This window comes from Odocoileus virginianus, chromosome 24 (genome assembly GCF_023699985.2).
Source record: "Odocoileus virginianus isolate 20LAN1187 ecotype Illinois chromosome 24, Ovbor_1.2, whole genome shotgun sequence".
Classification (NCBI taxonomy): Eukaryota; Metazoa; Chordata; class Mammalia; order Artiodactyla; family Cervidae; genus Odocoileus; species Odocoileus virginianus.
The window spans coordinates 11,484,322-11,509,690 of record NC_069697.1 but is presented as its reverse complement, the minus strand read 5'-3'; the positions used below and the strand labels follow the sequence as shown (position 1 = coordinate 11,509,690).

The following is a 25,369-nucleotide window of genomic DNA, read 5'->3' as shown; positions in this document are numbered from 1 at the left end:
ATTTCAGCTTCAACATCAGTCCTTTCAATGAATATTCAGGACTGACTTCCTTTAGGATGGATTGATTGGATCTCCTTGTAGTCCAAGGGACTCTCAAGAGTCTTCTCCAACACCACAGTTCAAAAGCATCAATTCTATGGTGCTCAGCTTTCTTTATAGTCCATACATGACTACTGGAAAAACCACAGCCTTGATTAGATGGAACTTTGTTGGCAAGGTAATGTCTCTGCTTTTTAATATGCCATCTAGGTTGGTCATAACTTTTCTTCCAAGTGGTAAGCATCTTTTAATTTCACGGCTGCAGTTACCATCAGCAGTGAGTTTGGAGCCCCCAAAACTAAAGTCTGTCACTGTTTCCACTGTTTCCCCATCTATTTGCCATGAAGTGATGGGACCAGATGCCATGATCTTAGTTTTCTGAACAATGAGCTTTAAGCCAACTTTTTCACTTTCCTCTTTCACTTTCATCAAGAGGCTCTTTCCTTAGTTCTTCACTTTCTGCCATAAGGGTGGTGTCATCTGCATATCTGAGGTTATTGATATTTCTCCAAGCAATCGTGATTCCAGCTTGTGCTTCATCTGGTCCAGCATTTCTCATGATGTACTCTGCGTATAAGTTAAATAAGCAGAGTGACAATATACAGCCTTGATGTACTCCTTTCCCTATTTGGAACCAGTCAGTTGTCCCATGTCCAGTTCTAACTGTTGCTTCTTGACCTGCATACAGGTGTCTCTAGAGGCAGGTCAAGTGGTCTGGTATTCCCATCTCTTGGAGAATTTTCCAGAGTTTTTTGTGGTCCACACAGTCAAAGGTTTTGACATAGGCAATAAAGCAGAAGTAGATGTTTTTCTGGAACTCTTTTGGTTTTTTGATGATCCAACAAATGTTGGCAATTTGATCTCTGGTTCCTCTGCCTTTTCTAAATCCAGCTTGAACATCTGGAAGTTCCTGGTTCACATACTATTGAAGCCTGGCTTGGAGAATTTTGAGCATTACTTTACTAGTGTGTGAGATGAGTGCAATTGTGCAGTCTTTTGAGCATTCTCTGGCATTGCCTTTCTTTGGGATTGGAATGAAAACTGACCTTTTCCAGTCCTGTGGCTACTGCTGAGTTTTCCAAATTTGCTGGCATATTGTGTGCAGCACTTTAAAGCATCATCTTTGAGGATTTGAAATAGCTCAATTGGAATTCCATCACCTCCACTAGCTTTGTTCATAGTGATGCTTCCTAAGTCCCACTTGACTTCACATTCCAAGATGTCTGGCTCTAGGTGAGTGATCACACCATCGTGATCATCTGGGTCGTGGAGATCTTTTTTGTGTACAGTTCTTCAGTGTATTCATGCCACTTCTTCCTAATGTCTTCTGCTTCCATTAGGTCCATACCATTTCCATCCTTTATTGTCTATTACTAGCATCCAGAAGCAATTATCTACACCTGAGGGCTCTTCCCAAAGTATCAGATGACTGGAAGAAGAATAAAAGGCACTGTGGAAATATTTGGGCTGACTGGTTTTGATGTGTAATAATGGTTATGACATCTAATTATAAGAAGATTCAGTGAAGTTGAGCAGAGGTGAGTGAGCACTCTCTGTGCTATTTCTGAGGAGGTGAGTAGTGAAGTCCTGATAAGATGGGTGGGTAATAACCAAATGCACAAGATTTAGACTAGCTTTTGGAAAGAGATTCTACTGAAGAAAGGCTACTTGTGCTCATTATGCCTGGGAAAAGTAAAATTAGAGAGAAGAATCTTCTCTTTTGCTTCTCTGAAGGGAGGTTTGATGAATGTCTGAGTGACGTTCGCTCTCAGTCTTCACACCAATCTCTCTCTCCCTTCACTTCCAGTTTTGCTGCTTCATGTTTTTGTGCTTTGGCAGTCTGAGTTAATAAAAGCTCTGGTTTACTGAGACAGAGCCAGACTGGTAACTGTGACACAGTTACTGGATAAGAAAAGAGGTGGGCCAAGAAAACAAGGAAAAGGACACCCAGGAGATCAATTGGGACAGTTTAGTTTCAGGCTGGAAGGCCCTGGATCTGTCCCTACATGACCATGTGGCCGAGAATCTGGCCTGAATTGGACAGGTGGCACAAAAGGTGTCCAGGGCAATGGGGATTAGACAATTAGCAGGCTAGGGCTCTGTGCTCACTCAGAAAGGAGGCCAGGAAGGCCAGTGCTGCTTTATTGCTTTTATTTCTCCCCTGACTCTTTTCAGAAGGGCTATGAAACTGAGAGAGTTATGAGGACTATCAGATGGAGAGTGGGAACTAGAGGGGACAAAGAAGAAGGGGGTGCCCAGGGAGGGACTGAAGAGATCAGAGAAAGGGGAGGAGTGGTATGGGGGCATGGAGCGGGGAAGCAACCGATCCCATTACAGATTTAGGTAATAAAGAGCTTCAGTAGGGATCAAGTATGCTCCATCAAGGACAAGACATTCAGGCTAAGACTTCAAACAGCCTGAGTCTCATCACCTAAAGATGAGGACAAAGCCATAACTAGATGAGGGGTACAACCTAATTAAAGACAGGCGGAAGGAGTCACATTTTGTTCCAGGATGTTGTGTAATCTGAGACGGGAGCTGTAAGGAAGGAGATGAGACATATGCAGGACTCAAAGGCAGACACTGAAGTCGCTCCAGAAGGGAACATGCCTCTGAGACTAAGTTAAGGTGGGTGGTAATGAGACTGGAGAGAAGAGGTCTAGGAGCTTACATCCTCTGCTTAAGAAGAGCTCAGTCTTTTCACTGTGCTCCACAAAATTCCTGAGGGCTTTTGGGAGATATTCACTTACAAACGTGTCCACAGGGGCACGCAGGAGTCAATGGCACGATACACAAACTTTGGGAACAGCTGTCTTACTTAAGCAGAGGCAGACTGCAAACAACCTCCCAAGTACATTCAGTCACTGGATGAAATCACTAAAACTGGGAAGACAGCCTCCCTCCCTCCCTCCCTCTCTCTCTCCTCCCCAGCTCTTCTCTTGTTCCTAATTGCTTGTCACTTATAATCCTTCTTCTTCTTACAAGCAATTATTCCCTTTGTCTCTGGTCTTTCCATCTGCATGCTGACAGGTAATGATTTCTTCTTTTTCTTAATTCCTACATCTTTATTCAATCTCCCCTTCCCCTAACTTTTGTCCCTTATTTATATACTTCATTAAAAAATTGTTCAATACAATTCATTCATTCTCCAGGATATTAGTATGGTTTTCACTATAATTTTAAAATTATTATAATTTACTCAGCATTTAACTTATGTGCAGAGTACATCATGCGAAATGCTGGGCTAAATGAAGCACAAGCTGGAATCAAGATTGCATGAAGAAATATCAATAACCTCAGATACACAGACGACACCACCCTTATGGCAGAAAGCAAAGAGGAACTAAAGAGTCTCTTGATGAAGATGAAAGAGCAGAGTGAAAAAGCTGGCTTAAAACTCAACATTCAAAAAACTAAGATCATAGCAGCCAGTCCCATCACTTCATGGCAAATAGATGGGGAAACAGTGACAGACTTTATTTTTTTGGGTTCCAAAATCACTGCAGATGGTGACTGCAGCCATGAAATTAAAAGACGCTTGCTCCTTGGAAGAAAAGCTATGAGAAACCAAGACAGTGTAAGAGAAAGCAGAGATCACTTTGCTGACAAAGGTCCATATAGTCAAATTCATGGTCTTCCCAGCAATCATGTACGATGTGAAAGTTGGACCATAAAGAAGGCTGAGTGCCAAAGAATTGATGCTTTTGAAATGTAGTGTTGGAGAAGACTTTTGAGAGACCCTTGGAGAGCAAGGAGATCAAACCAGTCAATCCCAAAGGATATCAACCCTGAATATTCACTGGAAAGACTGATGCTGAAGCTGAAGCTCTGATACTTTGGTCACCTGATGGGAAGAGCTGACTGGTTGGAAAAGACCCTGATGATAGCAAAGATAGAAGGCAGGAGGAGAAGGGGACAACAGAGGATGAGATGGTTGGATGGCATCACTGACTCAATGGACATGAGTTTGAGTAAGCTCTAGGAGATGGTGAAGGACAGGGAAAACTGGTGGGCTGCAGTCCATGAGCCTGCAAAGAGTTGGTTGGACATGACTGGGCAGCCAAACAACAAATGAACATTTATTATATGCTAGCTATTTTATTAAATTATAAATGAACCCTCATTTGAGGCAGTAAAAATCATCTCCAGATTAAGAATTTGAGGGGCAAATAAGCTAGCAGAAGGCATGCTCAAGGATAATCTACAGTAGGGCTGGGTGTGCCTCATTCCAAAATCCTTGATCCACCATCCAAAATCCAATGCACTTTATATGTCCTAATCCAAAACTCCAGTTCTCAACTTCTTGTTTTTATGACTTTTTGAGTCCTATATATAATCTTCCAAAGAATATATGTAAATTGTTGCTATGGTCTGAAAGTCTATGCCTTCTTCCCTTTCATATGTTGAAAGTCTAACCCCTAAAGTGATGCTATGCAGAGGTAGAGTCTTTAAGAGGTGCTTACATTGTAAGTGTGGGGTCCTCATGAACGGGAGTAGTGCACCCATAAAAGAGACCCCAGAGAGGTCCTTTGTCACTTCTACCACAGGAGAACTAGACAGAACATGGCTATAAACAAGGAAGCGGGCCCCAGACACTGAATCAAGCTGAGCATGATCTTGGGACTTTTGGCTTCCAGAACTGTGAGGAATAAATTTGTGTTTGTAAGCACGATATTGTGTTACAGTAGTCTTAATGGACTAAGGCATGAACTTTTTGTAAGCACGATATTGTGTTACAGTAGTCTTAATGGACTAAGGCATGAACTTAGTCTACTTTCTCTTAGCAGAACAAGATCTAGTCAAAAACTATTTTTAAAAAAGTAGATTCCCTCTGCTCTCTGCTAAGTCACTTCAGTCGTGTCCAACTCTGTGCAACCCCATAGAGTAGACGGCAGCCCACCAGATTCCCCTGTCCCTGGGATTCTCCAGGCAAGAATACTGGAGTGGGTTGTCATTTCCTTCTATCTCCATGCAAAAATTGGAAGCGGAGATAAGAAAAGGAAAGAGTAAAACTAACACAAAACCAGTCTATCCTTCTTTATTCATTCTTGTGTTAAATAAAATATTGACTGGCCACCTTCTTTGCGTGAAGTACTATTTTCAGTGCTGGAGAAAGGTCACCTCGTTATATTCAAGATTCTCTGGTTTTGAGTCTCCAGTTCTTCACTTTTTAAACAGGGATAACTTCACTGTGTTATCAGAAGGAATAAATGACATAGCATGAATAAACCTGCACAGGGTGGGGGCTGGGGCCTTTCCTCCTGTCTTTTCACTCTCTCTCTACATGACCCCCTTGCTCCATCTGCTCCTTTCCGGCTCTTTCACTACCTTGGTGACTGAGCTGCCCTTCTTGAGGTTTTTAAGTAGGTGATTATAAGAGCTCCATGAGTATCTCCACCAGCACTCCACCAAAATCTCAGAATTCTGAGTCTATGTCACCTTTGTGGACCCAACAGACTTATATTTAGTTAGAGTGAATTTTTTAAAGCATAAGGCCATAAACATATCATGGGCTGGAGGTCAGACAAGGTTCAGACCCTTACTAGGCATAGGGCCTTCAATACATCACTTACACTCTTGATATCTTAAATTCTGCTTTGTAAAGCAGGCATAACGTTCTTTTTGCCCAGAGATTCTTGGAGTGACAAAACATACATAAAAGCACCTACAACTGGGTCAAAAATGCAAATATTTGAGACTGAACCTCAATAATAAGAATACTAGCATTAATAGATATGTATGTGCCTGGCATGACACCAAGCAGATTCCTTTATGTATATTCTCCAAACTTTGGAGTCTGGCCATGCCATAATACTTGGGTTGATTTAATTATCCTAATAATGTGAAGCATCTTATCATTCTTGTATAGCTTTTAACTGTAGTATTAATTTCTTTCTAGAAACATATGAAATATAATACAACTTGGGTGAAATGGTCTGAATGTTGTAATCCTAACCCCCGAGGTGTTAGTAGGTAGCATCTTTGTATGGTCATTAGGTCATGAATGCTCTGAGATTTGTGTCCTCATAAAAGATGGTTCAAAGAGCCTCCTCATTTCTTCCCCCAAACAATTTTACAAGGGGAGGTCTGCAATCCAGAGGAGGGCCCTCACCAGACAGTGCTAGCACCCTGATCTCAGAATTCCAGAACTGTCAGAAATTCATTTCTGTTGTTTATAAGCCACTCAGTCTGTGGTGTTTTGTTATAGCAACCTGAATGGACTAAGACAGTGAGTCAGACCTGATGTCATTTTGGAATCTCAGAAATACGGTGTTAGGAGCATCTTCCATATAGGGAAATAGGAGCACTGAGAGGTTTGGACATTTGCTTACAGTTGTATGACTAACAAGTGGCCATTTGTATGACAATGAGGTCAGGCTGGGTGACACCAGATTGCTGTTACTGGTGTAACAATAAATTAGTTTTTAAATGTGCTTTATGAAAAAAGGTTTCTAAGACTCAAGTATACAATGCATAAGAATCATAGATTGATATATACTGAATAAGAGTTTTAGTTTTAGTGTTTATATTTTAAGGAGTATTTTATATTATTTCTATAAAAAGTAATTGGAAATGACATTTAAAAGGCCAGTAAGTAGTGGATTCAAAGTAGGAAATATTATATGTATATAAAATTCTTACCATTCTCTTTCCTCAAAAGAAAATTCAAACAGAACCAAGAACAGAACGCTGATAATAAATGTACAAATTTCATAAAGATTTCTCTCTCTTATTTTTAAGTCTTTTATGGCTTCAGAGTAAAAGGTAAAAAATAACAGACGAACAAAGACTGTCTCATCATTCACTGAAGCGTGGACCTTAAATAAGTTGTTCATGTTTGGCAAGATAAATAGAAATAGTCTTCTATTTCTGAATGCCCCAAATAATGATAAAAGGTGAGTGATTCCCAACTTTCAGTGTATTTGACACATATGGTATCACCCACCAATAAAGCATCCATAGATGTAAAACATCTGTGTTTATCCCTTACACTGACATAGAGATGATGTCAGTGCAACGTGGTAGTCAGGAGTGTTTCAGTTCAAATGCTGTCTCTACATTAAACAGCACTGAAATCCTAGGTAATTTGCCTTATAGCTTAATGACCTCACCTTCCTCATTGCAAAATGGAGACAGGTAACTTCACCACTTAGCTTTTGTGGGGATTAAATGAGATGCTACATGTGAATTTCTCAGGATATAAAAGTACTTAGTAAATGTTTGTACTATCATTATATCTGATGAATTCATCAAGGAAATACAGTATTTAAGAGAATTCAGACAAGATGCCTTCCTCTACTTTTTATTCCTTTATCACCTAATTTTTAATGCCTTAAACTTTACATATTGAGTTCTAGTAAATAATTTTTGGATAATTATTTGGTTCCTATAATAATTTTCCCATCTTTTCTACAGACTGAGCAATAGATTAAGATGCTTATTCTTTCGTATTTCGCTAAGGTAATCATTACTTCAAAAACTAATATGTTTATTAAAGAAAACAAAATTAAAAATATTAAGCCTGCCCTCCCAAATTAACTGAAGAAGTCCCAAAAGCTAAAATTCTTGACATTTTTCCTCATTTTACTTTACTTTTTTAAATGATAGTTATCTTGTATAATTTATGATTCTTCATGTACCACAATGTATAACAGATAGTTGCCTCTTATTATTTTCTTTATAAATTTAACCCAGGATTTATAATATTTCCTCAAAAGGGAATAACCATAGTTTATTTATTTATTTTCCTTTTTGGGGCATTTAGATGGTTTTTAAATTTTTTTCCTTTAATAGCAATGCTGTACTTCAATTACTTTGTTGATAAGCTTAAACACAGAAAAAAATTAGTATTTTCCTAAGATATATTACCAAGAGAAGAATTACTGAGAATACAGGCTAGAGCAACTGAAAGGAATTCATTGTTACTTGAATTTGATTCCTAATGAAATTATATGTTTACCTATCTTTTAAAACTTGTTATGTTTCTTCTTTTGAGAATTATTTGTTATTCATACTATACCCCTTAGTCTTTGTGTCCTGTTTTACTCATAATTCTATAGAGTTTCTCACATCTTAAGTAGCCCTATCTTTTACCTTTTGCTTTTAAGTAAACTATTTCCTACCATGTAACGGTTTGTCCTTTAACTGTCTTTTTTTGAAACACATAAATCACGTAATTTTCCATTTATTTTTGGTTTGTAAGCTTAGCTAATCCCTTCCTAATTTCTTAATATTTTACTCCTGGGAAAGTTTTAATTCTAAAAGTCTCTGGAGAGTATCTCACATAAAATGCACACAGGCATGAAGATTCAGTTCAGTTCAGTCGCTCAGTCATGTCTGACTCTTTGCGACCCCATGAATCACAGCACGCCAGGCCTCCTTGTCCATCACCAGCTCCCAGAGCTTACTCAAACTCATGCCTATCGAGTCGGTGATGCCATCCAGCCATCTCATCCTCTGTCTTCCCCTTCTCCTCCTGCCCCTAGTCCCTCCCAGCATCAGGGTCTTTTCCAATGAGGCACCTCTTCGCATGAGGTGGCCAAAGTATTGGAGTTTCAGCCTCAGCATCAGTCCTTCCAATGAACACCCAGGACTGATCTCCTTTAGGATGGACTGGTTGGATCTCCTTGCAGTCCAAGGGACTCTCAAGAGTCTTCTCCAACACCACAGTTCAAAAGCATCAATTCTTTGGTGCTCAGCTTTCTTCACAGTCCAACTCTCACATCCATACACGACCACTGGAAAAACCATAGCCTTGACCAGACATATCTTTGTTGGCAAAGTAATGTCTCTGCTTTTTAATATGCTGTCTAGGTTGGTCATAACTTTCCTTCCAAGGAGTAAGCGTCTTTTAATTTCTTGGCTGCATTCACCATCTGCAGTGATTTTGGAGCCCCCAAAAATAAAGTCTGACACTGTTTCCCCATCTATTTGCCATGAAGTGATGGGACCAGATGCCATGACCTTAGTTTTCTGAATGTTGAGCTTTAAACCAACTTTTTTACTTTCCTCTTTCACTTTCATCAAGAGGCTTTTTAGTTCATCTTCACTTTCTGCCATAAGGATGGTATCATCTGCATATCTGAGGTTATTGATATTTCTCCCAGCAATGCTGATTCCAGCTTGTGCTTCTTCCAGCCCAGCCTTTCTCATGATGTACTCTGCATATAAGTTAAATAAGCAGAGTGACAGTATACAGCCTTGACGTACTCCTTTTCCTATTTGGAACCAGTCTGCTGTTCCATGTCCAGTTCTAACTGTTGCTTCCTGAACTGCATACAGGCTTCTCAAGAGGCAGGTCAGGTGGTCTGATATTCCCATCTCTTTCAGAATTTTCCACAGTTTATTGTGGTATGAAGATTAAATTATATTAAATTACTAAATATATTGCTATAAAAGTGAATTTAAAAATAAAAAATCTTAGGCAATAAGTAAATTGCTTGGAACAATATTTAGAAAAACCCTGTTCTAATTACACACCTGTGAACTGCCTCTGCTGTCCTTGAGCAATAAAGGCACACAAAACACTGATATTTTAGCAAAATGTTTTAGTCTGAAGCACTGAACATAATTGGAATCTCCATGTAATTTTTGCAAAGGCTAAAAACATATATTCATTTTTAATCAAGAAAATACCAATATTTAGTTCCTTATTTAATTTTTAAAATTACTCTTATAATTTCTGAAGTTGATTAAAAATGAAATGCTACAACACAACCAGTCTCAGTTCACTGTCATATTCTATTTTAATTATGAATAATAAAAACAACCACACGCCTCTCACCAATTCAACCCATTAAATAGTTTTCAGGCTTCTTTAAATGCTCACTGATGAAAAATCAAACCCAATGTTTTAACTATTTCTACCTTAACTATTTAAAAAGTGACTACTTTTTAAAATGAAATTTAATATATATAAATTATTCTGAAGAAAAATAGCCTATGAGGGTAACAGTAGAAAGTTCCGGACTTAAAAGTTGAAAGAGCTGAATTTTTCAAGTTCTTCTCCCACCATGGACATATGTTGAAAATTTCTGATCTGAAAGTCACTTGAAAATTCTGAACTTCTACTGTCTACTGTTTTAGCCAAATGTAATTGTGATCCATTCCTACCTCACAGAGATTAAATAATGACCAAACAAGATCAGGGTCAGAAAACACTCGGTAAGATCATAAAATGTTAGACAAATGTAATAATAAGTTTTCAGGATTCTAAATTTGTTGATAGTAATGATTAAAAAAAAAAACACAGATAATTATAGACTTAAAAAAACTTCACACTTCTCTGTGGCCCAAGATGAAAAATGATCAGTTCTCATAATTTGGATGTACTTCAGTTTGGATGTATATGCCCTGTGTTTTCCCTTAGCATCTAACTATGGTTCTAGTTCTATCCGTGAACTATTCCCAGACACATGCTTTGCCTTCTGCCTCAGCATTTTCTCTGGTTTAATGTTCTTCATTGCATCCTCTCTCTTCTACACTTCTGTCTAGAGAACTCCTACTTATCATTACATGCATCAGGCATAGCTCTCCTGCACCCCAGCCACCCAGACAAGTCCCCCTAGTTGACAGTGTCTCCTTTTAAAAACTAATTGTACTTATAATTAAATCACCAATTTTATAATTTGTGCCTCCCTTTCCAGTTTTCAGTCTACACTGGAGCCTGTCTTATTCCCTGTTGTACCTTTATGAAACTGGGTAGAATCCTGCTGCCCCTCTTGACCCCCACCCAAGCACAAGGATCTCTCCATCTCCCTTGCCTATTTTTTTGCAGAAAAGTTGAAGTTTCTCAAGCCTCCTGAGTCACAAAAGAGCAAGCTCAAGTAGTTAATGATCAGGACAATAGAGTCACAGAATCTTTCAGTTTCTGATACACATTTTTGAGTTGTTTTACAGATATTGTAACTAATTGCCCACTGAATTCTCCAGGCAAGAATACTGGAGTGGGTAGCCATTCCCTTCAGCAAGGGATCTTCCTAACTCAGGGAGTGAACCTGGGTTGCTACTACATTGCTTGCAGAGTCTTTACTGTCTGAGCCATAAAAAAAGCCCCAACTATAACTACGACCAGAGGGAAAGCTAACTGCGTGATGACCAGACCACAGCCATGGCATAAGCTGCTCTACCTTGAGCACAACTGGCCTCAAGAGAAAGGAATTAACACTATTGTTCATAATAATCGATAACTATGGGTGTCAAAATAATTGTAACTTTTCTGCTCATATATGTAAGCAGGCAACTAAGATTGTCAGCAAAGACATGCTACAAAGCCATGTCAACATCTACTACTCGGAGAATATGGTGCCCTTCTGTCAGCCTGAAATTTCAAAAGACAGACTTTCACCCCTAATCTCATAGGGACAGAATAATGTCCGACAAGTGAGGATTTGTAAGAGCTCTTTTGTCCCTTTCCTGTTTGTCTGTTTATGTTCTGCTTAAACCTTATAGAAATGAGATCACTAGAACATTTAACCTAACTCCTGTCTTATGCTCTACAGAATGCCCACAATACCTTGCCTAACCTGTTGATTCTTTCCCTAGATTAAAAAAAGAATGAATGATTAAATAGTTAAAGAATGACTAGCTTTCTAAGCCCAGCAGCCCCCTTAGCAATTCTGCAGGCAGAAAACACAGGCAAATTAACATCTGAAGAGATCATGAGGAGGTAGCTAGCCTGCAAGCAATGGAAAAAGATGCAGAGCTTGACCTCTTGCCTTGATGAATCTCAGAGATCCTTTCCCCCTTTTGCCTTTAAAAACTATCATAGCTGAGCAGAATCTTCTGAGCTGCTGTCAGGACATGAGTCTGCCTACACCCCAGATAGTCAGCCTTCTGATTAAAGCAGCTTTTCCTTTCTACCAGTACATGCCTTTGGACTATTGGTTTTTGAGCAGCAAGCAGTCAGACCTGAGTCTGGTAACACTTATGGTGCCTGATAAATATTGAGTTGGAGGAAGAAGATCAGGATGGGTCACTATAGGGACTTCCCTGGTGGTCCCATGGCTAAGACTCTGTGCTCCCAACACAGGGGCCCTGGGGTTCAATCCCTGGTCAGGAAACTAGACCCCACATGCCACAACTAAGACCTCATATGCAGCAACTAAAGATCCCACATGCTGCAATGAAGATCAAAGATCCTGCAAGCCACAACTAAGGCCCAACACAGCCAAATAGTTAAATAAAATAAAATTTGAAAATCTTAAAAAAGAAAAAAAAAAAGAAAATCTTAAAAAGGACTCATCACTACATAGCTGAATCCTTGGAAATGAACATCACGGAGAGAAAGGATCAATTATAAAGAAAGGGAGGCTAAACTCTTTGCTCTTAGAAACATATGGGTAAGAGATAGATAGGAAAAGAAGAACCACCCAAGATCTAAATAAAAAAGTACTTCTCATTAGATTTTGTCACAATCTGCTCCCTTTTAATTTCTTATGCTTTGGTGCTTAATATCTAATGACTTGACATCTGTCCCAGATTTATGCATAGTAGGTACCTTAGAACAGACATACTGATTTTAGTTTTTCAGTCTACATCAAATTTACTATGTATTGTAAAAACAAATTATAAAATATTCTTTCTGACAAAATGGTTTTCCAGTAATCCTTTAAAACACAAAACAAGATCAAGAAACAAGGAGGGACTTGTCTTGACTTTCATTCCTTCAGCAGAAGCTTCCTGTTGGAGCCAAAAGAAAATTTATGGAGAATCCCTTCGCTAACAGGCACAGAAGAGACATCCAGGCACCAAAAGCTCACTTATTAATAAATTAAATTCTATAAAGACCAGATAGGATTTATTTTATGTGGACATGGAAGTTCACTGTAAGCTTGATGCACTATGAATATATTATACTAGTACCAATAGCATAGTTTGAAACCTATTTCTTTTTCATTCCTTAAAATTTCTGATGAAAGATCAGTGAGAAATTAAGTATATATTAGTAACAATGTGAAATATGAGTTGGTAAAGCCAACTTTGGAAGCCCATATTAATATTTTCACTTTACAGATGAATCTTAATCCCAGAGACTATACATACCACAAGGCTACATTTAACTAACTTATTAAACCAGTTTTATAAATCTTCTTAGCTTTCTTCCCTGAAAGTCAACATGAAGAAAAAATGGCAATCTCTAATGTAATCCCTTCTCCCAAGGCATAAAACAAGTGGGTTCAAAACACAAATAACATTATAACAACACTTGTAAATACTGCCTTCTAATTGCCATTGCAGTCACTACAAACTCCTATAATATCCTCTGTCTAGTCCCAACTGGATGGCATACTCCAAGTCACCTGTACCATTAATAAGCTAAAAAAAAAAAAAAAAAAAAACCAAAACACAAAAACCCACAATCACCAGGCAGAGCAATTTCCAATAGAACAAAACTCACCCACTCTGGCATGTTCATTACCATTTGCAAAAGCATTAAAAAAAAGACTCAAAACAACATTTAACATTTCATTTACATTACACAAGTATTCATTTAACATTAATATTTCATTTAAACTTTTATTTTTAAGCTGAAGTGTCATTACTCATTCAATCCATGGGCATAAATACCCTTAAGAATATCCATAACCAAAAAAAGAAAAAGAATATCCACGACCAGTAAGTGGGAAAAAAAAGTGATATAAAAACCATAGTATGTATCCTCTTGGACAAGGAGTAATACAAAATTTAACATAGCAAATTTTCAGTCAGTTTTGGAACCTGTATCCAATTCTAAAATTAATTGAGTTCAGCAATTATTGTGCATAATTGTGATTTGGTAATATGCTGGGTATTGATGGTGCAAAAATGAAAAGTAGGTCCTTCCTGTTAATTACCTCAGAATTTTCTAAGGAAGGTAAGTGTATAATTTCATTATAAATATTTACATCCCCACAACCACTCTCCAGCCTAAGCCACCATCATTCTCGCCTGTGAGATAGCAATTGAGTTCTCTCTGCTCTACTCTGATCCTTCTCTAATCCTGTCTCACCACATGGTTCCTTCCACTGCTCTTAAAATAAAAAGTGAACTCCTTAGCTTGGTTACAAAGCCTCCTGGGCTTGGGGGCTCTAGCTCTGCCTCCTCTCCAGTCTCATCCCCTCCACTTTTCCATCGGGTTTAATAAGCTCTGGTCATAGTAGCCTCTTTCTTTGCTGTGAACACAAGCTTGTTCTTGCCTGTGACCTTTGAACTTTGTTTCTTTGTCTGAAATGCTCATATCTGGCTCTTCAAACAGTTGCAAGATTTAAAATATCAGCTTAGATTTCAAATATCACCTCCTCAAAAATGTTTCATCTGACTATTTGGTTTCAAGAATTCTTATACTCTACTTCCCATCACATCACCTTCTGAAAAGGACATCATCCTATTTATTACCTACATAGCACAACTTCCATTCTGAAAACAGAACAGTGCTTTGCATCTTATACAAATTAAAATTAACAAAAACCCTTTGCTAAGAATTTTAAGTTGTGATTTATATGAATTTGACATTCTAAAACTGCACAAAAGGGCTGAAAAATCCAAAATACCCATCTACCTACCCAGCCACCTTGTGTCTGCCTACAATAGATGCTTTGTGTCTATCTAACTGTGTCTATTTACAATGTTGTGAAAAGAAATGGAATATATATTATAGGAGAAAAGCAATGGCAGTTATCAAGGGACCCAAAATTTAGTTACTTACAACTAACTTGGGCAAAAACTTCATCTCTCTAGGTTTCAATCTACTGATTTATACATCAGAGGTTACATTAGGTAAATTTAAAAGAACCTTTCCGTTCTAAATTTTACTTATTTGAAGCAGACTTTTTCTAAACAAAAACTTTAATATTCCCTTAAATGTACATGTTAAAATAACTAGAGCACAGTGAGACAGGAATATCAGGCACTCAGTTATGGGCTTCCTGTCTGTTTGTAGATTATTTTGCCTTAACTACTGTTTTCTGATGCCTCATTTTTTGACTCCTTTCTATTTCTTATTCCAGAGTGGGGGAAAATACTGAAACTATTCATAAAAGCAAATTGAATTATGCAGTCATCCCTCCCTTAGAAAACAACTGTACTTCTAGTAATGGCTATATGCCAAAAATTTTAAAATAACCAAAGAATACTAAGAAGAATTAGTTTTACACAGGCATTTACAGAACATTTATCACTATTTTCCTAATAACAAACACAATAAAGAATCTATTGCATTTTCTGTTAAAACTAAATCCAAAAATTTCTCCTGCAAGTAATACTCCCTATTACCACCCCAGGAAAAAAAAATTCAGGAGAATATTGAAATATAAAAAATAAATTAAAAGACTAGCAGTGGGTAAAGACAGAGAAGTCAGAATAAGGGAGCTAACTCTTAAAATTAACAGTTTTTTTTTTCTTTTCCCAATGGCATTTCAAATGAAGCAATGATGAAGTTTAAAGGAATTGGTTGTGAAAAATCTAAAGTGTATAATAAAATTATGGGAAAGAAGCTTAGACAATGCAATTAAGTAGAATTAGTCTGAGGTACAGAAAATGCAAGCAGAAAGACAGGATTTAAAAAAGAAAAAAACCTATTTCATAAAATGACAAGAGGTCCTTCAGCCCTCCAAGAAAATAATCAGGGAATTACTTTAGCTCAGTAGGGATACCCAAAACAGTATGCATGAGAAAACCCTAATTTAAAACACTTCATATAAGAAAACCTGAAAAAATAAACTAAATTCTGCAGTAAACTTAAACTAGTTGACTACTATCTTAAGATGGCAATAAAACTGCATTGTGAAAGAAAGTCAGGGGTGTGATACAGTTAGTTGCATGAAATTACATGCTGTGCCATGCTGAAAAGATAAAGTATCACAACCCTACATTTATAAACATATACACTCCAGCTAATAAATAAATAAATAAATAAATAAAAATAAAATAAACATATACACACAATATAAACAAACAAATGAACTGATGGTTAATTAAGAGTATCCTCCATTTTAAAATTTTCATTTTCCACACTCACAGCCCATCACTGATTCATTTTTACTAGGTGGAAAACGGGAGAAGGAATTTAATATTATACAAATATAATAGTTTTATTTCCTCAAGATATTTCATTCCCATTCATCTTTAAGTTTACTACTTGATAATAACTTGACACATCAAAGTCAATAGTGTCAAAAAAATTCTTTTTCCAAGGGATCAACAAAAGTAAATGCTTTTCAGCTCCTTGAAAGCTATTGCAAATGCAAATAAGATAGAAATCAGTACATCTCACCTGACACCAAACCAGCTATATACATCGCCTCAAGGAACACATGACTCACTACTAACGATGGTGTGGAGTGTAACTGAGTTGTTATAGAAGTTCATTCTGGACTGGTTAAGATAAACTGAGGGTAAACTTGGTGAAAGACACATCCTTTAGAGTCTACAGTTTTTATCCTTAACCCCAATCTCAGGCCTTTAGAGGCTGGGGTACCTCCAAATCTTCCAGAAAGCAAGATTTGGTAGCCAAAAGTTAAGCCTCTAAAGCTTCAAAACATTACATTCAGTGAGCAGTATATTGCAATTTAGAATGAAAAGAGAGCTAATATTAATATTTTAATTATATATCATGCATCAGGCAAGGAGTGAGATGATTTGCTGATGAGATCTCACTTAAACTCCAAACTGAACTGGGGGAGGGACTGAAAATACCTTTCACCACTGAAGTCCTATGAAAATAACTAAGGGAAAACATAAGGCATAGCCCTTGTTACCGTGAATGCTTTGAACAAGAAGGCAAGACAACAGCTGAAGGTTATGTCTGCAACGGCAAAGTCAATGTCCTCTCAAAATGTTCTTTATCGGTGCAACCTGAATCTCATATCAGCATTCATAATTGTGGGGGACATGGAAAAAACTATCAACCACTCACCATAATGCATGTAACAGTTTCCTTTGGTGGGGTCCAGCTCAATAGCCTTCAAGAAGAACTTTTCAGCCTCACTCTTACGACCCTTGAAAAACAGAGAAAATGGATGATTCAGCAGCACATCATGAAGGATTCTTCACCTCCTGGGACCATATGAGGTAGACTAATGTCTACCTGTTACTCATCATCAAAAAGCAGTGCTTTGTTTTTACCTAAATGGGATGATCAAGCAGAATGTGTTGAGAGAGAAGACTGAAGTCAGAATCCTGGAAAACATCAGGGTGAGAAGAGACAGGGAAAGTGAGTTCATCAAAGATGTCACAGAGAACCAGGAGAGCAAGAGAAAAAAGGGAAAAAACGGTTTCACGGAAACCAAAAGGATGAGAGAGTTTCCAGAGATGATGGGAAATGTGTTTTCATTTTCTATTTTATTTTCTCCTTTCAATTTATGTTGTCAACATTCATTCATTCATTCTTCTTTATAAAGAATGATGATTATTTTAGCTTTTGAGATGATTTTGTCCTAATGTTTACTTTATGTAGGAAGAAACTAAGTCACAAGTTGTTGAATCTCAAGCGAATACTGCTTATCCTTGCTGCTGTCACTCAGGACTACAACATACCTACATCAGGATTTAGTCTAAAGCTAGATCTTCTCCCTAGCTACAGTTTTAAGTGAACATTACCATCAATCTCAGAAGAAAATAAGCAAAAAGTAGGAGCAAAGGCTTATATGTAATAAACGGATTGTTTATGAAATAATAGCATAATCCAGGCAGATTCTAAAACGAGACATTCTTTGCTGTGTTGTAGCTTCTGAACCAAAACTGCCTACAGAGTAACAAAAAGGGGGTGACTCAAGCTAAGAGAACAGTCCAAAGAAGACCCTTCCTAAAAAAGCCCTGTCCTGTACGGCAAGGGTAAAATGAAGATCTATGTTAACTGGGTGGAAGCAAGTCATGGGTGGTGCCCGGAAGCTGTGGGTCTAAAGAAGAGGAAAACAATCTCATCTGATCATTCCTTCTAATTCATACACTGTCTACCACATTAGCTTCATGTGATGTTTTTCTTTCCCCTTCACATACATATTTTTTAAACCACTGTTAAGGAGATAATTATTCCAAAGATAGAGGTATATGATTAATCTAATATTCTACATATTATGCAACTTTGACTCATGTCTCCAAAAGACCTCTTCTTTTTGTTTATTCATTTTGCTTAAAAAGTTCATTCTGTTGCTCTTTTACTCACCCATTATTCCAGCAGCAAGTGATAACTATACCGATCAGACCACTGACTTTCTCTTTCATTTTACTAATGTTACTCATGTCAATAACTCCTGTTTAATTTACAAGAAACATTTGGCCAAATATCCAATAATTAAACATTGAAAATTCTCCTGCGATATTTCTCACAGTGTTTTAACTTCAAAGGAAAGCACAAGCAAAATACTTGCTACACATATTACCCTTTGTTGAAGTTAGTAAGAATTAGCAAGAATCTTACCAAGATAGGATCCCCTAAATGATTAAATAATTGTAATGAACTAGGCAGTCTATGATATGAGTTAAGAGCACAGATTTCAGGAGGCAGAGCAGCTCTGACACTTTTGTAGCTAAATGACCCTTGGAAAATAATTTTATCTATTAGCTATAACTTCCTCTATTACAAAAAAAGAGGGCAGGTGGAGCACAGAAGATTTTTTAGGGCAATGAAACTATTCTGTACAGTACTGTAATGACAGATAACACGTCATTCTACATTTGTCAAAAACATATAGAATACACAGCACAAAGAGTGAATCTTAATGTAAACTATGGTTTTTAATTAATAATAATGTCTCAGTATTGGCTCATCAGTTGTAACATGTACAAGACAAGTTCAAGTTAACACAACCAGAGAAGTGTAGGAGGATAAGAGACTATATGCCAATTCTATATCTTCTGCTCAATTTTTTTGTAAACTTAAAAGTGCTCTAAAACGAGCATTTATTATTTTTTAATATGATGATAATAAAATCTATTTCACATGATTACAGAATTATCTGAAAGGATACACATGAAGTAGTTGTTACAGTAGATAGGCATATTCTATGCTTATAATAAATATTAACATATTTTATTTGTAGGGTGTTGTTATTGTTCAGTCGCTAAGTTGTGTCCGACTCTGCGACCCCATGGACAGGCTTATCTGTCTTTCACTATCTCTTGGAGTTTGCTCAAATTCATATTCATTGAGTTGGTGATGCCATCCAACCATCCCATCTTTTGTTGCCCTCTTCTCCTGCCCTCAAACTCTCCCAGCATCAGGGTCTTTTCCAATGAGTTGGCTCTTTGCATCAGATGGTCAAAGTACTGGAACTTAGTTTTAGCATTGGTACTTCCATTGAATATCCAGATTTGATTTCCTTTAGGATTGACTGGTTTGATCTCCTTGCTGTCCAAGGGACTCTCAAGAGTCTTCTCCAGCACCACAATTCAAAAGAATGAATTCTTTGGTGCTCAGCCTTCTTTAGTGTCCTATGCTCACATTCATTCACGACTACTAGAAAAACCATAGCTTTGAATATATAGACCTTCATCTGCAAAGTGAGGACTCTGCTTTTTAATATGCTGTCTAGGTTTGTCACAGCTTTTCTTCCAAGGAGCAAACATCTTTTAATTTCATGGCTGCATTCACCATCTGCAGTGATTTTGGAGTCCAAGAAAATAAAATGTCACTGATGTCACTGCTTCCACTTTTCCCGCTTCCATTTGCTATGAAGTGATGGGACGGGTGCCATGATCTTAATTTTTTGAATATTGAGTTTTAAGTCAGCTTTTTCATTCTCCTCTTTCATTCTCATCAAGAGGCTCTTTAGTTCCTCTTCACTTTCTGCCATTAGAGTGGCATCATGTGCATATCTGAACCTGTTGATATTTCTCCCAGCAATCTTGATTCCAGCCTGTGATCCATCTAGCCTGGTATTTCACATGATGTACTCTGCATATATATACATACACACTATGCAATAAAATATAGAGTTCTGAATAACGAAGACTGTATCTTGCTTTATTAAAAAAGAGCCTCAAAACACATGGTCAGTCTTTAAATCATCACTGGAAAATAATATACTAAGAACTTGCACAAAATAATAAAACAAAGATACAAAATGAAAATTATCATCGGTAAAGAGTCTGGACAAATGTTTTATAGAAAAATATAAAGGCGTCTGTGAACTTTATTCCACTTAAGCTTTAAGGACAGAAGAGAAGAAAGTGGCTCACTTATCAGTGTCACAGTAAACAGTGTAGTCAAATTCTTATATGTATAGTCCACTGGCAAAGCAGCAGTGGTGGTGATTTAGTTGCTAAGTCATGACCGACTCTTGCGACGCCATCGACTGTAGCCCACCAGGCTCCTCTGTACATGGGATTTTCCAGGCAAGAATACTGGAGTGGGCTGCCATTTCCTCCTCCAGAGGATCTTCCAGAGCCAGGGATTGAACCGGGTCTCCTACATTGGAGGAAGATTCTTTACTGACTGAGCTAAAGCAGCCATGTATAGCTTTAAAAAATAACTCAAAATTCAAAAGCCAGTCATCTCAGGTTACTCAAATGAGCCAGGTTATTAAAAGACAGTGAGCCCTACCACCTCCTAGATGCAAAACAAATATGTAGAAGGCCAGAACATTCTTTTTTGAGGGAAGTAGCAAACCACCAAGTAAAAACCCATCTTTCTACTTTGATCACTATTTAGTCAAGTGCCCACTTACATGGAAAATAAAAGTCTCAGAAGAGTATATAAAACTTAAGACTCAGCCAGATGCATAAGCCAGCCAAACTCACATATTACTGGGTCACAGGAAGGGTGGTAGTGAGGTAACACTAAGTTTAATCAAGTTTACTCTTTTCACTATTACTGTTTTAGAGGGACTTCGGTTAAAAAAGCAAAGAAAAAATCATGTCTCAGCAGGTTTTTTTTGGCATTGTTTAGATTATGTCAGCATTTCTACAAGCAAGCGTATGGAGTAGCCTCTGGTTATACAAAACCCCTCCTATCAAGCATCCTTACTCATTGTGTGTCTTGTTTGGGGTGTTTGGACACTTGTGGTGGTTGAGAAAACCAAGCAAAAGGGACTGTGGTCAGTGTGACAGATGAGGGAAATGTGAGTGCAGTGGCTTGGTTTCCACTGCCAGGTCTATGACACATCTGCATATTCATTTGTTTTTTTAAGTGAAAATTTTATTGAATTCCTTGTGCTGTACTAAGTACTAAGGACATAACCATTCAACTGAACCACAGAGTGTCCCTTGCAAGTCCGAGTTGCAGGAAGCGCATAGAAAACAGTGACCCAATAAGCAAGGGAGTCAGCTGCAGCAGCACTGAGGACTAACAAGGACTTTCTCTGATTCTCACTGAGAGATCTGACCTGGAACTGGACAAGCCTCTGTTTGAATCTTGCTGCCTCTATTTAGCTGTGTGACTCAGTATCTTTTGTAACATCTATGAACCTCTTTTTCCTCACTTGGAAAAATGAACATAATACCAATTTTGAGGGGTTGCTAAAAATCATTAAGTCAAGTGGAAATTACTGGTTTCAGCAACTTTATATAATCGTCTGAGATTTTTATTCTCTTCATAATTTGGCACTTGAGTAAACAGTGATCAAAGGAGAGAGATGGGTTTTTACTTGGTGGCATAGAAAGCTCTGACATTCTTTGATTTTACTCCTATCTCCTCAAAAAAAAAAAAAAAAAAAAAATCATTCCTTCCACCTTGAAGGCCACCATCTGGTTCCTAATTACCAAAATTCAAAAATAATTTGTAGAACTTTATGTCATGGTAGAAACTAAGCTTCACAATTTTCCTATAAAATGTCTCCCATTCCTATCACTTTCCCCTTCCTCAAATAAAAGACTCTCCAGCTCACATCTTCAACATTACTACAGATTTCAGATTTCCTGACTTAAAACGTTTGCAGCACTTTACTGAGGATGAAAAACACAGACTCAAGATTAGTATCATTTAAATTCATGAAAAAAAGCATCCTCAATCAGAACTAGGCTTGGTCAGGTCCTCTTCTGATTGGCAGCAGTAAAACATACATATTAACATAAATATTCAGTAAAGTTTAGGTAGCGGGTTCTACAGTATATGATTAGTTTGCAGCACATTTCTTTTGTTTTCTAATTAAACTGGATGCTACCTTCCCTGCTCAGAAACAGGTGCCCACCTGAGCAGATATACAAGGTAAACAGTTTCTTTTGACAGCTGATCAATGCTTTTTCCAACTACAAAATGAAGGAATATAAAAACAGATACTTATATAGTAATATTTACACAAACACAACTCCTCCCAAACTTGGAGCTCCTACTTAAGGAAGCACTCAGTAATATTAAACATGAGAGAATTGTATACTATCAATGGCTTCAGCTTGAACTGTCTCATTTTAAAAAGTTAACCATACACCAATCTTTTTACTTATTTTTAGTAGCAAATCACTCATATATCTATTACCCTACACACAAGTGTGTTTTGATGCCATAGCTCAGAATTGCTATTTTACTGAATGACTTGAAAATATTAAGATTCTACCTTCTTGCATATATATATTTGTAATGTAAGTAGCATACTAATTTTGTCCTCTAAACAAGATTACTCCCTTAAGACTTCACTTTTTCATCTATAGCCATTCAAATATTCTATAAATATAATTATCAGTCAACAAATGAACAGGCTACCACTATTTTCTTGTACATAACTTAATAGCATATAGTAACTCCTTAGTGATTCATGTGGTCACATTTTCAGTCAACTACAGAGCTACTCATCTCACACGCTAGTAAAGTAATGCTCAAAATTCTCCAAGCCAGGATTCATCAATACATAAACCGTGAACTTTCAGATGTTCAAGCCAGTTTTAGAAAAGGCAGAGGAACCAGAGATCAAATTGCCAACATCCGCTGGATCATCAAAAAAGCCAAAAGAGTTCCAGAAAAACATCAATTTCTGCTTTATTGATTATGCCAAAGCCTTTGACTGTGTGGATCACAATAAACTGTGGAAAATTCTGAAAGAGATGAGGAATACCAGACCACCTGACCTACCTCTTGAGAAACCTATATGCAGGTCAGGAAGCAACAGTTAGAACTGGACATGGGACAACAGACTGGTTCCAAACAGGAAAAGGAGTACATCAAGGCTGTATATTGTCACCCTGCTTATTTAACTTATATGCAGAGTGCATCATGAGAAACGCTGGGCTGGAAGAAGCACAAGCTAGAATCAACATTGCTGGGAGAAATATCAATAACCTCAGATATGCAGATGACACCACCCTTATGGCAGAAAGTGAAGAGGAACTAAAAAGCCTCTTGATAAAAGTGAAAGAGGAGAGTGAAAAAGTTGGTTTAAAGTTCAACATTCAGAAAACTAAGGTCATGGCATCTGGTCCCATCACTTCACGGCAAATAGATGGGGAAACAGTGGAAACAGTGTCAGATTTTTTTTTTTTTGGAGGGGCTCCAAAATCACTGCAGATGGTGATTGCAGCCATGAAATTAAAAGACGCTTACTCCTTGGAAGGAAAGTTATGACCAACCTATACAGCATATTAAAAAGCAGAGACATTACTTCACCAACAAAAGTCCTTCTGGTCAAGGCTATGGTTTTTTCCAGTGGTCATGTATGGATGTGAGAGTTGGACTGCAAAGAAAGCTGAGCACCAAAGAATTGATGCTTTTGAACTGTGGTATTGGAGAAGACTCTTGAGAGTCCCTTGCATTGCAAGGAGATCCAACCAGTCCATCCTAAAGGAGATCAGTCCTGGGTGTTCATTGGAAGGACTGATGCTGAGGCTGAAATGTGAAGAGTTGACTCATTGGAAAAGACCCTGATGCTAGGAGGGATTGGGGGCAGGAGGAGAAGGGGACGACAGAGGATGAGATGGCTGGATGGAATCACTGACTCAACGCACATGAGTTTGAGTAAACTCTGGGAGTTGGTGATGGACAGGGAGGCCTGGCGTGCTGCGATCATAGGGTCGCAAAGAGTCGAACATGACTGACTGAACTGAACTGAACTGAACAGAGCTAAGAATAAAGCAGTAATTTCTCCACTTTACATGTAGAAACTGTCACATGAGCCAAGGTCTGTGCTGTGCTGTGCTTAGTGGCTCAGTTGTGTCCAACTCTTTGCGACCCCATGGACTGCAGCCTGCCAGGCACCACTGTCCATGGGGATTCTTCAGGCAGGAATACTGGAGTGGGTTGCTGTGCCCTCCTCCAGGGGATCTTTCCAACTCAGGGATTGAACCCAAGCCTCCCGATAAACCATAAAAAGTGGTCCTCAGACTAGCCTGATTCTCATCCAAATATTTATATTTCAAAAAGGGATTACTTGTGTCTTCAGCATTGGTAGGAACATCAGTTGTGGGCATGGGTGTTCAGTCATATCCAACTTTTTGCAATCTCATGGACTGTACAGCCTTCCAGGCTCCTCTGTCCATGGGATTCTCCAGCTAAGAATAAATGGGTTGCCATTTCCTTCTCCAAGGACCTTCCTGACCCAGGGATCAAACCCCTGTCTTCTGCGTCTCCTGCATTGGCAGGCAGATTCTTGACCACTGAGTCAACTAGGAAACCCAGTAACATCCATTGGAATAATATAAAAAATAAACCAGAGGATTTTCCTTAGGTCACCCTACTCCTACTTAGACGTTGCTTTAAGTTTACTGTAGAAGAGTCTCTTTCTGCAATTGTGATCCAGCAGTCACTTTCATACATTTAGTGTTTATTTTGGGGGAATGTCTGACCATGGTAACTGTTGGTCATTCATTCAAATATGTATCTACATGGACAAGAAATAAGAAAGGGAAGCAGCCAATAAAATGGATCTAAAAGCTTATATGGGCTTCCCAGGTAGTAAAGAATCCTCCTGGCCTGCAGAAGACCTGGATTCTCCCCTGGAAAAGGGAATGGCAACCCACTCCAGTATTCTTGCCTGAAGAATCCCATAGACAGAGGAATCTTTGTCTAGTGGGCTATAGTTCATGGGGTCACGAAGAGCTGGACATGACTGAGCACGGGAAAGCATATATGCAACTTAGTGCATGCTCAGTGCCAAGTTCCTCTGTACATGTAATCTTCCAGGCAAGAATACTGGAGTGGGTTGCCATTTCCTATTCCAGGGGATCTCACCCACCCAAGGATTGAACCCATGCCTCTTGTGTCTCCTTCATCGTCAAGTGGATTCTTTACCACTGTGCCACCTGGGAAGCCCAAAAGCTTATATATAGTTTGGTAAACCTGTTATTTACAGCTGCATTATAGTTTGAGTGCAAAAGGAAAAGCAACAAAACAGCCTTGAAAAAATAATTTGTGAAGGTTCTCATTTACAAACAGAAGACGCATTGTTTGATAGAAATAGATCATTTTTTAAAAATCTAACAGTTGAGT

The 25,369-nt window shown here is 38.0% G+C and overlaps 1 protein-coding gene across 5 annotated transcripts in view; it reads right to left on the bottom strand.

The window, feature by feature from the left end:
- TMTC2 (transmembrane O-mannosyltransferase targeting cadherins 2) overlaps positions 1-25,369 on the bottom strand; it is a 392,263-nt gene that overhangs the window by 72,601 nt on the left and 294,293 nt on the right. For 4 of the 5 annotated variants that reach the window (XM_070454287.1, XM_070454291.1, XM_070454289.1 and 1 more), the window contains one exon: positions 16,934-17,015. The exons of the other annotated variant lie outside the window; for it this stretch is intronic. In XM_070454287.1, the coding sequence (XP_070310388.1) occupies positions 16,934-17,015 (82 nt within the window). The remainder of the gene's footprint in view (positions 1-16,933; positions 17,016-25,369) is intronic. 5 annotated transcript variants of the gene reach the window in all.